Genomic DNA, 15,334 nt, shown 5'->3' with positions numbered 1-15,334 from the left:
AAGGGAGTGGTTGGTTGTTAGGTGGGGGTGAAGCATAAAGGAAGAAAATAGAGGAGAGTAAGTATGGAAAGGGATGTATTTATTCTCTTGGAAGGGGAAGCTAAAGACTATGTTAAAGATACGGAAGCAAGATGGAATGAACAGTTGAAAGGAAATATGAAAAGAGCAGCAACGTTCCAAGAACCTCTCACTAGGTTGCAGAATACAGATTATTTGCAGTGATGATAGTCACTATATTTAAGAAACGTGAGTTAATGGAGAGGGAGGACTGTCTGGGTATGGCATAAAATGTTAAATATCAAAAGATTACAAAGATGAATAGAAGCTAGAGAGCAGAAAGAAATTGTGGAAGTAGGGTATAAGAAGAAATGTGAATTTGAAACATCTTGAGAAATTGGAACTATGATATAATTTTAGTATATTGCAGTATAATGCAACTTTCTCATAGTGAGATATATGGCCAGGACGATAGGGTCATACTGTTAAGAATTAAATAAAAAGGAGCAAGGTGTGTTCTGAGTAGTATAGTAGGGAGTGGGGAAAGGTTCACTGTATGTTGAGGATGAGTCAGTGTAATAAAATCAGGATGATGCCGAACAGAGAATGGAGAAGAGCAAGATGAAAGTAGGACAGTGAAGCAGCAAGATGGAAATAGACAAAGGAATGATGTTATTTGGTATGGTGTATAATTTTTTTTTGTACAGTTCAAGGTAAAATGGATGAAGCTTAAAAAATGCCTGCATAGTTTTCTTACATGTTAAAGTAGTCACTTTTTAACATCAAACTGAGTTGAATGGGTGAGGTAGAATTATTTGCTACTTATTTCATGGCAAGATGGTATTACATGTACTGCTTGAAATTTCCAACCTCTGGTACAAGAGAATATAGTGAAGTTTATTGAAGTAGGTTGTAGATCACTTATTCAGAATATTGTAGGTGTGGTTTTAAGTTATATTCTTACTACAACACAGTTGCAAACTTAAGTTTTATAGATAACTTGATTTTAAAACAAGCTTTTCTTTCCCAGTCAAAATTCTAAGTATGACTAATACATGTCCTCCAGAGGATTTGACAGCGAGGGATGAAACAAGGTAGGGTGGAGAGAGGGGAAGTACATGTAACCTGTCAGAGACTGGAGGGTGCCTGGTTGGTATTAGGGACGACTGACCCAAATTAAAAATTACTGGGAACATCTTTATTAGTGTGTGATGTATTTGTTGGAGATTTATAGTTTTAAGCAAAATTAAATTGATGTCACTTATGGTTTAGAGCAAAATTAAATTGGAAGTATTTACTTGATTTGAAACATACCAGAGGAGGAAGCTGACTATGGTCCTGGCATTGTGTTGGTAGGGTACTTTTTTTTACAGGGGTGTACCTGCTAACATGCTATCTAGATTTGAAAATACTTTGATGAATTTTATGCTAACATTCCTTAGAATTTCTGTTGAACATTTTGTCAAAATTTTTGAGCTGTACTTGGTTCACCTCTGTAAGAAGTAGTAGTTTCAGTTAATTGTAGGCAGTGTACTTTATTTACATATTTAGTGTTGAATTACTTGAATATTGTTAATATGATTGGGTATTGGCCTTCTATGACCTGTCTGTGTTTTTTATAAGCATGCCTACTTTTCATGAGTACACTTCAGTCTACATACATTTTTAGTGCGGATATCTCGTCCGTATTTCTGTGTACAATGATGGCCTTACTGCTGTTGATTTGGTACTTGCTTTTAATACATTACATTTATATAAATAAGTACTTCCTCCAACCTTACTAAACCACCATTTGTATAGTTGCTAGGTGTGTTGGTACGAAGGGTGTTTTTTTATTTTACATTCTGTTGTAAGTAAAACTGTACATAAAATGAGACTAACTTTCTACAGATATGAGTAAGAAGTGTTTTCTTTACAGTAAGTACAGAATACACCACAGAAGACATTTAGTTTGAAGATGTGTGCATTCCTGTGTGTGCCAACTGCTATTTGGAAATGTGCAAGCTTGTTTTCTCAATATGAAGTCCTTGAAGATATTTTTGAATGTAGCGAGTCCATTTTTTTCTTCAATGTTTTCCCCCACAAAATTGATTACTTCAAGTACTTTCAAAGAAAACTTTGAAGGTTCAATGTTTTTAATTGCAATGTTACTGGAATGAAGAAATGTGAAGCCATGAAAAAGTGCTGTTGGAAGAAATTGGAAGTTGCAATTCATGGACAGTCTTCTAAGCGTAACTTGCAGAAAACAACTGGAGTGGATATTGGAAATGGTGGGTTACTTTTATGTTACCTGTAGGTTAAGATATTTAGTATGTATTAATATTTTTAAGTGTTTTTATTTGCTTATGATTCTTTTATATGTGAGGTTCATGAATTATATCTTCGATATGCTTTGTCATATGCGTTTGAAAGATTAAGTTTTACACAATTGGGTAACATGCTGGGATTTTTTGGTATAAATAACAGCCCAGTCTTTCGCGACAGATTCGTAATGTATTTATTCGGCACGCACGTTGCGATGATTTTGGTACATTTTATGTCATCTTAAAACTGGTGCTTGTGGTTTGTTAATTATGCAGAAAAATATTTCTGCTTTGCATATACAGTTTGGAGAAGTTTATGTTCAGTCAATACATTTTGAAGCAGCAGTTCAGAAGATATATTATTGGAAGCAATGCAGAAGAAACTGTTCCAGTAGCGGTGCTTATAGCAATGGAATTCAGGTAATGCATTTTTTAATATAACTTGCAGTTTTATTTATAAATTGATTTTAAAAAGGAAATGTAGTTTTACACTTACTGTGTCTGAAGACGAAACCATTTATTAGTTTCTGTGTTTGATAAGCTGGTGTACTGCAGTTTGTTCCTTGTTAGTACATTTTTTATATTGTAAGTATTCATAGTATTTTTGCTGATAATTTAATTGGGTATAGGGGATGTTGTGAAACCATTAATCCAGTAAAATACTGTTGGAGAAGAGCAGTGTTTGAATTCCAAATATTCTTATATGCTAAATCTAAAACCTGGTTTCAAAGAAAAATGAAATCATGGTTTCCCAAGTGAGATCTTTTTCTGAAGTTAAAACATAAGTTTTATTTAACATTGAATGGCACAGGCTTTAGCTACCAGAAATCTTGAAGTCTTGTCTTTCTGTTTTTTCTCGCTGAATTTTGATGTCGGAAACATGAATGTGTTGGCAGAGAACATGGAATGTTTGACCACGTGCATGAAGGGAAACACAAGTTACTGCACAGTTTTTCTGTGTAGGCTGATACTGAAATTAAGCTTTGCAAAGGTTAAAGGATATGCACACATATACATTTGTGTACAAGGAGGAACTAGCAATGAGACTTGTGTGAGGATTTACATAAGGTGTGATGTAATCATAACATCTAAGGAAAATATGAAACAATTATTTTCATTCCTGAATTTGTTTGGATCAGGAAGGTGAAAGAATGGGCATTGGTACTGCAAGTTGCTGCTTTTGTTTTTCCTGCCTCCCCGGTCTGTCTTTTTATTTTAAAAGACTAGACTGAGAAACAGGAACAGGTTTATTTTTGACTTAATTTGAAATGAAAAAGTGACGTTTGTTTCTAATGTTATATTGACATGGGAATATTTTGTTCACTCCATAATAATTGCACTGGATCTTTTTATGAGGTTATCTTGTAGAACCTTTGAAGGTTGATAATTGTGTGCAGGATCAAGTATTTAGCCAAGTGACTTACTCCTAGATTTTGGAACAACCTGAAGCTTAACCTTTGATAACCCCGTTTATACTTGCCACAATTTATTTTCGAAGTATCCTCTTTGTTATACTACTGCTTTGGTTATCTTTGTTTTAACATAACTAACCCCTAGATTTGGCCAGGTGGACCACATTCTTATTTCAATACTGGCAGGATTGAAACCTTCCTTGTGAGACAGTTGTATTAAGTTTGTATTTACTGTTTATATTTGTAAGATACTTGTGATATTCAAGGTTTCCATGTGCTGCTTGGAGAGGATGGAAGAGGTGAGTTGCAGGTTTACAGCAATTTAGGTATCTTTTTCTATAATACTGCACACATGGCCTGTGACCAGTTTATATCTTCAGGGTTGAATTGTATTTTTTGTATGGGAAAGTATTTATAACTTTTGTATTTTTTATTGCAGTTGGCAAATATTTGAATTGTAGTTGATTGCTTTAATATCTGTATTGAAGACCTGTTAATGATTCCACTTGTTAATGATTCCACTTGTTAATGATTCCACTTGTTAATGGTATCTGGTTTTCTGAATTGTGACATTGTAGTCATGTAGGCAGTTACTAAATGGAGAAATGACACCTCTCTCTTCGGGTAGGATTTCCTGCATTGATAACACCTACAAAACTACTGTGGATTTAGAATACTGTTGATCTCACCAGTTTGGAAACAACTGCATATGTTATAGGATTTGAGACCTTCGTGGTGAGTACAATCAATAAAATCTTCTCGGGCAATCAGCCGCGTTAACTGGTTTACTACAGTGACTAGTTAACGTGGCTGATTGCCCGAGAAGATTTTATTGAACTTCATATGTATTTTGCGAGTTTTTGTTAACTTTTCTAGGCAACATCATTTTGTGTGAATATTAAGCATGTAGCATTTTGCCAAGTAGGCACTTTTATCTTGGATGCGTGTGCGAGTTGGAATCTACTTGGATTTGAACAGATACCTGTGTGAATTAAACATGACTGCTATACTTTGTGAAATATATGGGCAAAATAGTAATTAGAGTTGTTGGCTATTGTTGAAGTGTGAACATATTTTTTTACATGCATTGTATGTGTCAGCTGTAAATGGACCAAATGAAGTATCAGCAGTATGAAATTGGTAACCATTTTATAAGTTGTGTACTATTGTCATTAATATTTACCTTAAACGTGAATTTTTGTGCAAGTTATTCCCTTAATGAATGTACAGGCTTTCTCTGCAGAGAATGTATGCTAAGGAATGTTCACAAGCTTGATTATGGATGTAGGAATTTGAAGTAATATTCTTGGTGTGTATGTTGCAAATTACATTTCTTAAAACTTGTATTAAGGATGATTACAGTTGTATGGGTATACATTTTACTCTCTTAGTTATTGTGTGTGAAGGGTTTTCATGTTTTGAACCATACCATGATCAGTGACTTACTTTGATGTGCCTAAGGTTTTAACCGGTAGCGTTTCATTTTGAGATATTACTACATTACTGTATAGTTCATTCCTTTTCTTATGAAACTTGTTCACTGGGATGTAACAGCAGCTGATCACAATAGTGGGGTGGGGATATACTTCAGTTGCAGCTTGGTAGTGGTACAAGACATATCTTATTAAATTTTGGTGCTGTGCAATGCAGAGTTGTTACATTTTACACTTTCGGCATTGCAAGTCTGACCTGAAATACTTCACTCACTAGGCTCTAAGATGTTCTTGACAGCACTTGAGTTTGACTCTGTACCATGTGACCCAACTGCAGCTGACCGAGAAGCACCTGAAAAGTCGGCCTCATACTCCCTACCCTGTCATGTAGCATTCTTCTAATTGATTTTCAACCACACTTCACAAGAAAAGGAATTAATATAATTGTCATAGATTAGGGACCTGATGTATTAAGCTTATAGGCTGATTATTATAATCTGTATGCCTTGCATAGTCATGGTTATAGTGTTGGTGATGAAGCATATGATTTTTACAAATGTATCTTCTTCGTAACCAATTTCATGGAATTGTAACGTGGACAATTTATAATACACATCTGGTGATGTTTCTCTGTGGTGGAATGCATTCCAGATGGGATATTTTCATGCCTTACAGATGACTGTTATACGTTGGTTTGTTGCTGTTTGCTGTCATACCAGTTGTCAGGTGGTTCCATGTGGAAAGTTTTGTTGCTCCCAAATCACTGGTCCTAATCTGAAGTTTATATTTGAGGTTAATATGGAAATAGTGTTGACTTTTTGGATTTAAGGTAAAGGATAGGTATGCATAGATTGTATGCCAGTGCCCGTGTTCTTTTTATGCGTTTGCAGTTGCCTACGGTAACACCGAGTGTCATGTTTGTTGCAGCATGGCTAATGGTGTCTGGATCACAGACAAATAGTAGGTTGCTGCAAGGATCGATGTCTATGGCAGCTTGGACACGAGGCAGTGGTAGTTCTGGTACTGGCTCTAACTCATCTGCCGGCATTCTGGCTTCTTCATACCAAGATACAATCAGTCAAGGCAACTCTAGCAGATCCTTGAGTTGCCCTCGCTGTGACCGCAAGTACGCAGTACTTTACACGTTAGAACGCCATCTACGTTATGAGTGCGGTGTCGAAAAACAATTTTCGTGTGGCGTTTGTTTTAAACGGTTTAAGCGGAGTGATGTGTTGAAAGTACATCAGCGTAATGCCAGACATGTTACCGAGGAAGATATATAATTATTTCGTAATTTGCTGTAGTCATAAGTCCGGATTCTTCTACAGACGTACAATCATTTATTTTGATTGTTGATCATTTTGGAGTTTTAATTTTTTTAAGTTTTGCTCCGTAGTGTGTTATTGTTCCAATATTCACACTATGCATACACTGCAGGTGCTGGCACTGCCAGCTGTTCATATTGTAACATGATGATTTCACATTGTCAGTTTACATTATGCAATCTGCTGCTTAATCTTTATTGACTGAGTGTCATGGCTTATGCAGTGCAGCTGATGATGCAACCATTTACCTTGGATTTTAAGTCCAGCCAGCAGGGTCATAGTGTGATGGGTTTAAGTCTGCTATTCTTGTACAATAAAACATTTTTATTCTAGATGAAAGTTGACTTGTAGTTATATAGGTTGGTAATTTGTGTAATTGAAGGCTACTAGTTATTCCACTTACTATATTTAACCAAACGTTTATCCGCAGGGGTTATTTATACAATTTTGATACCTAGTTCTGTAATTTCTTTAGCAATGCGAATTTCTCTGAGCAGCATCTTTTATTTGTAGAATTTATGCCAGTTAGGTATTTGCGTTAAATCCAGTGAGGTGCGTCTTGATGCAATTAACTATTCTGTCTGTTAACGGTATGTTGGCTGCAGATGTGACGGTTAGTAGCATTTCAACAGAGAAACTGGTTGTTTTTCAGCATTTGCTGGCCCACCGGGCCTTCAGATGTATCCAGGTAACATCTGCCAATACTGTGGACGTAGGTACAAGTACCGCAGTGGCCTGGCCCGTCATCTTCAAGAGTGTGATCCTACTTCCAAGAAGTTCGCCTGTCCTCAGTGTCCATTTACCTTCACCAGGAAGGAGTATCTGATGAAGCATTGGGACTTATTTCACTGACGTTGCTCCTTTAGTGTATTAACGTTACTGTGCAATTAGAGAACATTTTTGTATTAACTGATGCTAGTTTTCATTTGACTTAATGATGCTCTGTGCTAATTTTTCCCTAAGTGAATTGAGATGGTGGTTACATGTTTGAAAAATTACTAATTCACCTGTTTGCAATGCTTTGCACCCAGTACTAACTTGCTTGATTTTGAATTTGTGCAGACATTGATGTTCATTGATTTGCGTGTCTATGGTGATGACAGATTAATTATTGCTGTTGCAGTTGTGTGCAACTTCTCGATTTGAAGTTTGAATGTAACACCGCTTTTCCACGTGCCTTTTTGCAATACATTCTGTACTACTTGTTTTTAATTTTAACATACAGTGCCAGTATCGAGTTTTGGTGTTTCCGTTTTAGTCGTCATAGATATTTGCTCATGTCTATGTGACTGGAGCAAGTAATTTGTTCGGTTGCTTGCCTTGACATGCGTGGTATCTTTGCAGGCTTGGTCATATCAACTCAGAGCCTGTCGTATGTATACCAGTTTGAAGGTGTTTCACCAGAGGATGACATTCAGCTTCATTTTTGCCAACTGTGTGGGAAAAGCTACAAATCTCGGTCTACACGTAACAGGCATCTTCGTTATGAATGCGGGATAGCCCGCTTCAAACTGGAATGTTCAGTTTGTGGCAGGAGGTTCTCGCGGCCTGATAACTTGCGTCAACATGCGGGTATCCATATGCCAGGTTACCTTAGTTACAGTTACAAGGCTAGTAGTAATGGTGGCAGCAGTGGCGTTGGAGGAGGAAATTTCCAGACTGCTGATGGTGTATGAACTGCAAAGTGTACCAAGTTTTAATGAAACATTCTTACCTGGAGGTGAAATGTTTCATTGCAAATTCTTTTGATTTTTTGTCTGGATGCGTTGGGTAGTGCTCAGAGCAGCACGACATCAATCTACTCTACGATTTACCAAGCGCTTGCATATTTGATTTTATAAGTGAATATTTTTGAAGAAATATTACCGAGTTTTGGGCAGAGCATCCCCTTATTACCAGGTGTTTCAGTGAAGAAATTGGGGTTGAAGACTTTGCCGTTTCTAAGTTGAAACATGGGACATAGGATTCTGTAACACTGAGGTAATTATATTTCCATGTTTACTTAGAATAAGATTTATTTTTAGTGCTCCATGGTTTTGCATTTAACTGTGAAACTGCTAAGAGAAATGGTCATGACATACTGCCTGTGTTTATGTATTATGAAATATTGGCCAGTTTGTGTCCATACTTGGTTTTCAGCATCAGATATTTGTTTCACCATTCACTAAAGGTACTGGCTCTACATGTGTCACATGCATGGGAAGTGTTTTGCAATTTCACAGGTAGTCAATTCACTAGGCTGCTGTATGAGATGTGACCATCACGTGCTCCATATGAATGATGATTTTTAAACCAGTGTCCAACAATAGCATTTTACTGTTTGGTAAGCGCAACTCTGATTTGTTGCTATTCTGTGTTCTACTGCTTCCCATTCATGGACACATCTCATTTTAAGCCTATTTCCTTAAGGAAGCAAAATTCTACACACTATGCTGAAATGATTGGTTGGGTATTGATGAATGCTAGGTGATTTGTTCATGATAAATTCATTCAGTGCCAAGTTGGGTTCATTTTTAAATTGAACCCTGCTGTCCTCATTGCAGCTGCTCCAATATTCAAGCATATTAAATTCCATGCTGTGCCTTTTCCAGTTTCCCTATCTGAAGTTTTTATTTATTTATTATTCAATTTTTTTTTGTTAGCTAGGCAACTTGTTTAACAACCCCTGTTAATGGTTGAGACTGGTGATTCCTGGTCTAGAAGACGGGTTTTGTTGAAATGCAGTTTTATCAAATTCCAGCAGTCACACCACAATGCTAATGTATTTTATTATGCCACTGTCCTATGGTAAAACATATGTTTCTACTGTTTATTCTGGTGGTGCATTACTTTACCTGACAGGAGCATTTGCCACTACTTATAGGGTAAGTTGTATTTCTTGTGAGTTATTTTTCAGACGTCTGATTTTCTTGTCTAGGCCATGTGCAGTAAAAATACCTATTTAGCAGTGGAGGCAGTAGTAGGCATTCTGAACCTCATGTTTTTTAAAACAAATTGATACAAATAGTAATTTGTTACGTTCTAAGTGAAAAATTGACTTGATGGTTGAGTGGCAAGGGGCTGTTGTATTTGAACAAGATTATATTAATGTTTAATATAAAGCAGTCTTTGAAGACATCCATGAAATAAGGAGCTATAACAAGTAAAAACTAAACTACCACAACACATGTTAGGTGGATGTTATAATCTGTAACATTTGAATTAGTTATGTCAAGTTTCAGTATATTTGGCCATGTAGATTTTAACTTTTTTTTGCTATCTTGCTTCATCTATGCTTTTCTGACGTAATGAAGAGCTAGTACACCAAAATTCTGTTTAAGGTATTTACTATTACTGACGTCACAGTTCAGAGTCATGTGTTTTACCTTTGTGAACCAGTTAAAATACTTGGCTATTATGTTTACAGCATACATCTGATGATTCTTAAGAATTACATTGTGTAGTGATAGTTCTAAGAACATTTGAGAGGGTTATGGCACCCGATCATTCATTACATTAAATAGTAGGATAATTGAATTGAAGGTGGCTGTCTTGTTGGTTGTAGTGCTGTGTAGTTGGAAGTTTACTGACATTTTTTTAGGTGCTTTCTGCCTTGGTCATCATGGTGATGATCCTGATGTTGGCAAGTGCCTCTGAAATGTCAGTATAATTCTACCCCACTGCATGGTGATGCAACCCAAAAGAGCCATGTCCATATTTTCTGCCATGGGAACCTCAATCCTAAGTGGTCTGAACTGTTCGAGGACTCTCATGAGACAGATATTTATCACCTTCAACATCTGCTGCTACTACTACGAGCAAGGGTGGTATGAGCTCAACGTGCTGGCTGTTATGTCCATGATATACCCTGATATCCCATAATTCCACAAGGGGGTATCCAATAATTCCACAAGGGGGTGGGGCGGTCACTGAATTTCCATCGAACATCCAGCCAGTCGTCATGGAGGTCCAGTCATACTTGCAGTGAGACATCCCAGGAGCAGAATATGCTGAAGTTTCCTGACCGGAATTATAGTGTAAGTATTTAGTAGTGTCATTTGGAAGTGAAATTTTTAAAATTTAAGATATTATTCACATGGTTTCCAAAAAGTGCAGCAATTGTCTGCTGACTTCAATTTCAGGAGTTTTAATTATTTAAGGTATGGTATTCAGTAGTGTGCCATACTTGGTTAAAGTAATGTTTTTGGCAATTTTAATCTCAATAAATACCCTGAAATTTATACTTTAATGTTTTATTTTATCAAATATACCCTGTATTATCTTCATTCTGAATGATTTGGAGTACTTATGCAAAATTGCCTTGTTATGCAATCACAGTGCCAATTCTAAAATCTCACCATAATGCATCAAGAAGGGGGTCAGATTATGAGGAAATTTTAAGCACAAATTAGGATTGTTACTAAGTTTAAAGTGTGAGGAGGTCTTTGATGGTCTAAACAGTGTGCAGTGTTATGAAACGTGTGCGAGGCTTATATTTTAGGTGTTGCTTGTCACTTAAATATATGCTACTTGATCAAATGCGAATAGTACTTCCACCTCTGCATTCATTTTTATAATTACCGGTTTAATCAGATTGTGAACTAAAACTGATTTGTTGCATGCTCAGTTCTTCTGAATGACTTGTTTATTAAAAAAATATGTCTTAAGAACTGAAATAGTTGAGACAGGGCTGTTTAATGCAGAAACATTATGGGCATTTTGTTTCTGATGAAGTTGCTTGGCATTCATTAATATGAATTCAAAGTGAATTAAATATTTACTACTCTCATGGGCTCTGAGTTTTCCTCTCCTGGGAATTACTAAATTTATATTTAATCATATTTTAGTTTGATTATATGGATTGCTTGGGGAATGTGCAAATAACTATTACACTTCACCTGTGTTCCATCATTGCTAGCCAGATTTGACACTAACAAAATTAAGTTGGAACTTATGCTTGCAGGTTTAGAATAAAGTACGTTTATGGACTTTCCTTTGAATGCAGTTGGTGGAACATTTTTTACTACGTGTCTGGTTGTAGAGCATATTTCATTCTTTGGTGTGGTATTTTCCCTAGTTGATGGGTATACTGCTTTGATGGTGTTTATCTTTGGGTGTGTGCTGTTTTGGCTGGGAAGTGGCTTCTTCAGATTAAGGTGTTACATGATGAAAATGTGTGACCATTAATTGAAAATAAAATTTGATGCCTAACCTTACCAGCAGTTTTATAAAGTTCTTTTGAAATATCTACTGTTCTATATTGGCAATGTTTGGTTGAGGTGTATGAGGTAAAATTTAAGTCTTCAACATAAAAGTGTTTACATAACCAATTACTGTGGACTTCATGCAGAATTGACAGCTTAATACTTATATTTAGCCATTTTACTTATTCTGAATTTGCATTTGCAGTGCATTTGGTATTGGCCTTGTTCCTTCCTGGAATGTTCTGCATTAAAATCAAGCTTTGTTGGTTTCTCAGGGAGTCCCATTCCTTTGTACTATTTATTTATTCTATTGTTAATTGATGTACACTTCCCAGTCACTAACAGCAAGAAGAAATTCACTAGGATGTAGTGGATTCTGTAAGCTTCATTTATAGGGTGCTGCAGTGAGCTTGCTGCTTGAAAAGGGAGGTTCCGGTCTGAGGAGCTTCTAATCCAGAGCCATGGATGGAGCTTGTGGTTCATCAGGAATAGCAACTGTTTGTGTATGTATTTTCTATACTAGTTAGAGGTATCTTACTGAAATCAAACATTACAGTAAACTATCACGTTTGCCGGAATTGGAAATTTATGTTACTTATCGTAGTATGTTTGTTTAGTTACCTGAAGTGAGGGTTTAGCGAAATACGGAATAATGCGCTGGAAAAAATATAACTTTCGGATCTCGTATTTTTCTTTGTTTTTCTTTTTGGATGAAATCAAGCCCTTACTGGGTTGAAGAAATTACTTGGACTGACAAGAGCTAAGTTCCTGGCTGTCAGTTCAGTGGTTTAGACCTGTTACTGGATGTGTAAGTTGGGGGTGCATTACTGAATCACTAACTGCATGGCATTTGATTGTGGTGTGTGTGTTTCATAGCGTAGCATGTCACAGTCAGTTGTGTAAACAGAATTTGTACATTCATATTTTGTCAGATTCCATGTACTTGGCCATAATGGTTAATCAGTTTGTCCTGTGGAATAGAAAATTCAGATTTCATATGGTTGCTGTTTTTCACACTGTTAAATGACTTAAAAATGTTGCTGGTATATAATCCCTACTGGTTACATACTGCAGAGGTATTTATTTTCAAGAACCTTTGAGAGTACTTCGGCATCATTGAATTTCTATTTTTTATTTATTTGGGAAACTGCTAACAATTTTATGTAATTTACAGGCAATGTCAGGAAGACATGAAATTTAATGCTGCATAATTATGCAAAGTCTTGATTTGAATTAGACATTGAAGTAAGGATTTAGTGTAATTCGATAAGCACCAGACAGGAAACTTCTTATGTAACATATCAGTGTCATTCCAATTGAGCACACAGGATTGTCATTTTAGTTCCTTGTGTGAGACTGATTATTGCGACATTGGCAGTTGCCAGTGAAGAGTACAGGTTTTTGTAGTTGCCTGCTTATCATTTTCTGGAGATAATTTCCTTGAGCTGCATATGTGATTCTCTCTCCACTCTGTCACTTGCTTTACACTAACTTGTAAGATTACAGCTTCAAAGCTGACAGAAAGTGACATGGCACTTTTTTATATTTTTAACTGTTGTTTGCAGCTAAAATTTCAGTGGTGAATGAATCCATGCTTTTAATTTACTTTTTCTGTATCTGTACTTCAGGTAGTGTGTCTTTATGTATGAACCAGTGAGATCACTTGTTGGAAAAAAAAATTGTTGGGTACTGATGCAAAACATGTTCTGAACAAAATTTATAGGCAAAAACTTTTCCAAAATGTATTTTTGTTCTAGCCAATTTATGATTCTGTTTTATTTATCTTGAGATTTACTGCAGAATATTTGAATACAGTTTTCCAAATTGTTTGGCCTCTGCTTTAAACATGATTATAATCACTGGAAGTAGAACTCATTGTGTAACTTCTGAATGATTTTATAATCTTGCTGCACACATTTAATTGGATTTGACTTAATTTCTTAATTGTATATATTGCTATTGGTGAATTCATTTGTTTCAGGAACTGGAGCTGTAGCATGAAGCTAACAGTTGTTTACCTGGGCACTGAAGCACAAGACCATGAAATGTATGTTGTTTGTGTTACTGATTCCATAGTGTTATATATGAACATATTTTGATTGCAGTGTATTGAGCATGTTTTATATGTACCAGTCACTTATGAAATTTTTTAGTTCACTTAGTTTGCTCATAGTAAAGCCAGGGACCAATCATCGCAGTAAGAGCTAGTTGTGCATGGATCATAGAACCACTTCTAGTTGTTACTTATGGCTACCATATTTCAGGGACTTGTTCTCCAGTCATTTTCCATTCTTGGTAAAGGGTTGTTACCATCAGCTACTTTACATTAAATTTTCAGTTTGGTATAAATATAAGATTTTTGGTGTTTATGGTAATTTTTACAATGGTATATAGTGTGTAGTTCATTGTTGATATGTTAAGTTCTAAAATTTAAATATAGTAATTGCTAGTTCATACAGTGGGATTCTTTCTGCCCTTGATTGCCACCTGACATATTGGGGTTTTCTCTCAAATAGCTGCACAGTATGTGAGAGGGTTGCTGTTAAATATGGTGTTGCCAAGGTTTTACAAATTTGTCTCCCTCATTCCAGGATTGTGGTACTTATCCCTGAGCTTAAAGCACTAGAGCACTGCATGATTGCATCTAGGGAGCTTTGACATAGGTATCTGGATGTGTGGGGCTTCAGTATTAGGCGATGGTTTCTGTTTGCTTTACTGCTGGAAAGAGTCCATGGTACTCGTGGTTGGGCACAAGAGGTTACCCTCGCTGGGAAGTGAACTTGTGGCATTCAGCTCATAGCAAATAATTATACTAAGTTAGTTCAGGCTCACAATTTCATACGCTAGAGTCGGAGATAAACCGCTTTTCTTGCCAGTAGCTAGCTACATTCTGTCAATAAGGCCTGCATTACATTTGTCTTACAAATGATATCTTGTTATGTAATCACAGTGAGATATTGGATAGTTAGAGTAGTATTAAAGTTCTGTAGTAGTAGTAGTAGTAGTTAAATACACCCTCTTCTCCCCTTTTTTCTTAATCCTCGCTTGTTTCGAGATAAACAGGCTTTATGTGTTATATCTATAAGAGTGCAAACACTGCTTTCAGAATTGAACTTTTTGTTGTCAGGGCTCTTTAAATTGCTGAAATTCAGAGAGACCACACAGTTTTGTATGTGGCAGATAGTTGTGCAGTCATGTCTTAATTTTTCATAAATGGACATACATACTTTTTCTGACTTTAATTCCATGGACTTTGACCAGCATGCACTGTATTCTAAAAAAAATTCTGCATGCCTTTAGGAAATATTTCTATTTGAATTTCTGTAGTGATTTTTATGTTGCAGCATTGCTCATCTCTGCTAATGTTTATGAAATGTTATGCATAGAATTTGGAAGTACCTATTTTCTTTGTTTTTCGTTTGATTTGAAATGCCCACCATGCTTTTTCCTATATTGCATACAATTTGTTACTTGGATATGCCAATTCTTCATGTCTTTTATGTGTCACAGTTTGATTTAATCTATATTCTGAGTTTTCATAAATGCCTCAAAGCATTAACAAAGTTCTGGTTATGTGAAATGCATCTTTTGGTTTGGGGGCATACAATTTCAATTTCTGTCTGCACTTCGAAGCAGTAACAAGTACCCAGTCATCAGAATGTACATACTGTAACCGATTCA

The 15,334-nt window shown here is 36.1% G+C and overlaps 1 protein-coding gene across 49 annotated transcripts in view; it reads left to right on the top strand.

Annotated features, from left to right (window-relative positions):
- The window catches only part of LOC110827600 (uncharacterized), a 264,274-nt gene that overhangs the window by 15,421 nt on the left and 233,519 nt on the right, over positions 1–15,334 (top strand). The window contains exons 5-8 of one of the 49 annotated variants that reach the window (XR_002542414.2): positions 7,815–8,450; positions 10,051–10,486; positions 12,049–12,156; positions 13,635–13,700. The exons of 41 other annotated variants lie outside the window; for them this stretch is intronic. Coding sequence is in view for 3 of the 8 variants with exons in the window: in XM_022059382.2 (XP_021915074.1) it covers positions 6,073–6,428 (356 nt within the window). In the remaining 5 variants the exon portion in view is untranslated. Of the gene's footprint in view, positions 1–1,915; positions 2,268–2,603; positions 2,721–4,340; positions 5,719–6,072; positions 6,942–7,122; positions 7,709–7,814; positions 10,487–12,048; positions 12,157–13,634; positions 13,701–15,334 lie in introns of those variants that run through there. 7 more of the 49 variants (XR_002542413.2, XR_015537349.1, XR_015537348.1 and 4 more) reach the window with 7 other exon arrangements.

The sequence above is a fragment of the Zootermopsis nevadensis genome, unplaced genomic scaffold, assembly GCF_977971745.1.
Source record: "Zootermopsis nevadensis isolate Lab colony 2312 unplaced genomic scaffold, Znev_1.0 Znev_ptg000028l, whole genome shotgun sequence".
NCBI classification, from domain to species: Eukaryota; Metazoa; Arthropoda; class Insecta; order Blattodea; family Termopsidae; genus Zootermopsis; species Zootermopsis nevadensis.
This window is presented reverse-complemented; position numbering and strand designations above follow the sequence as displayed.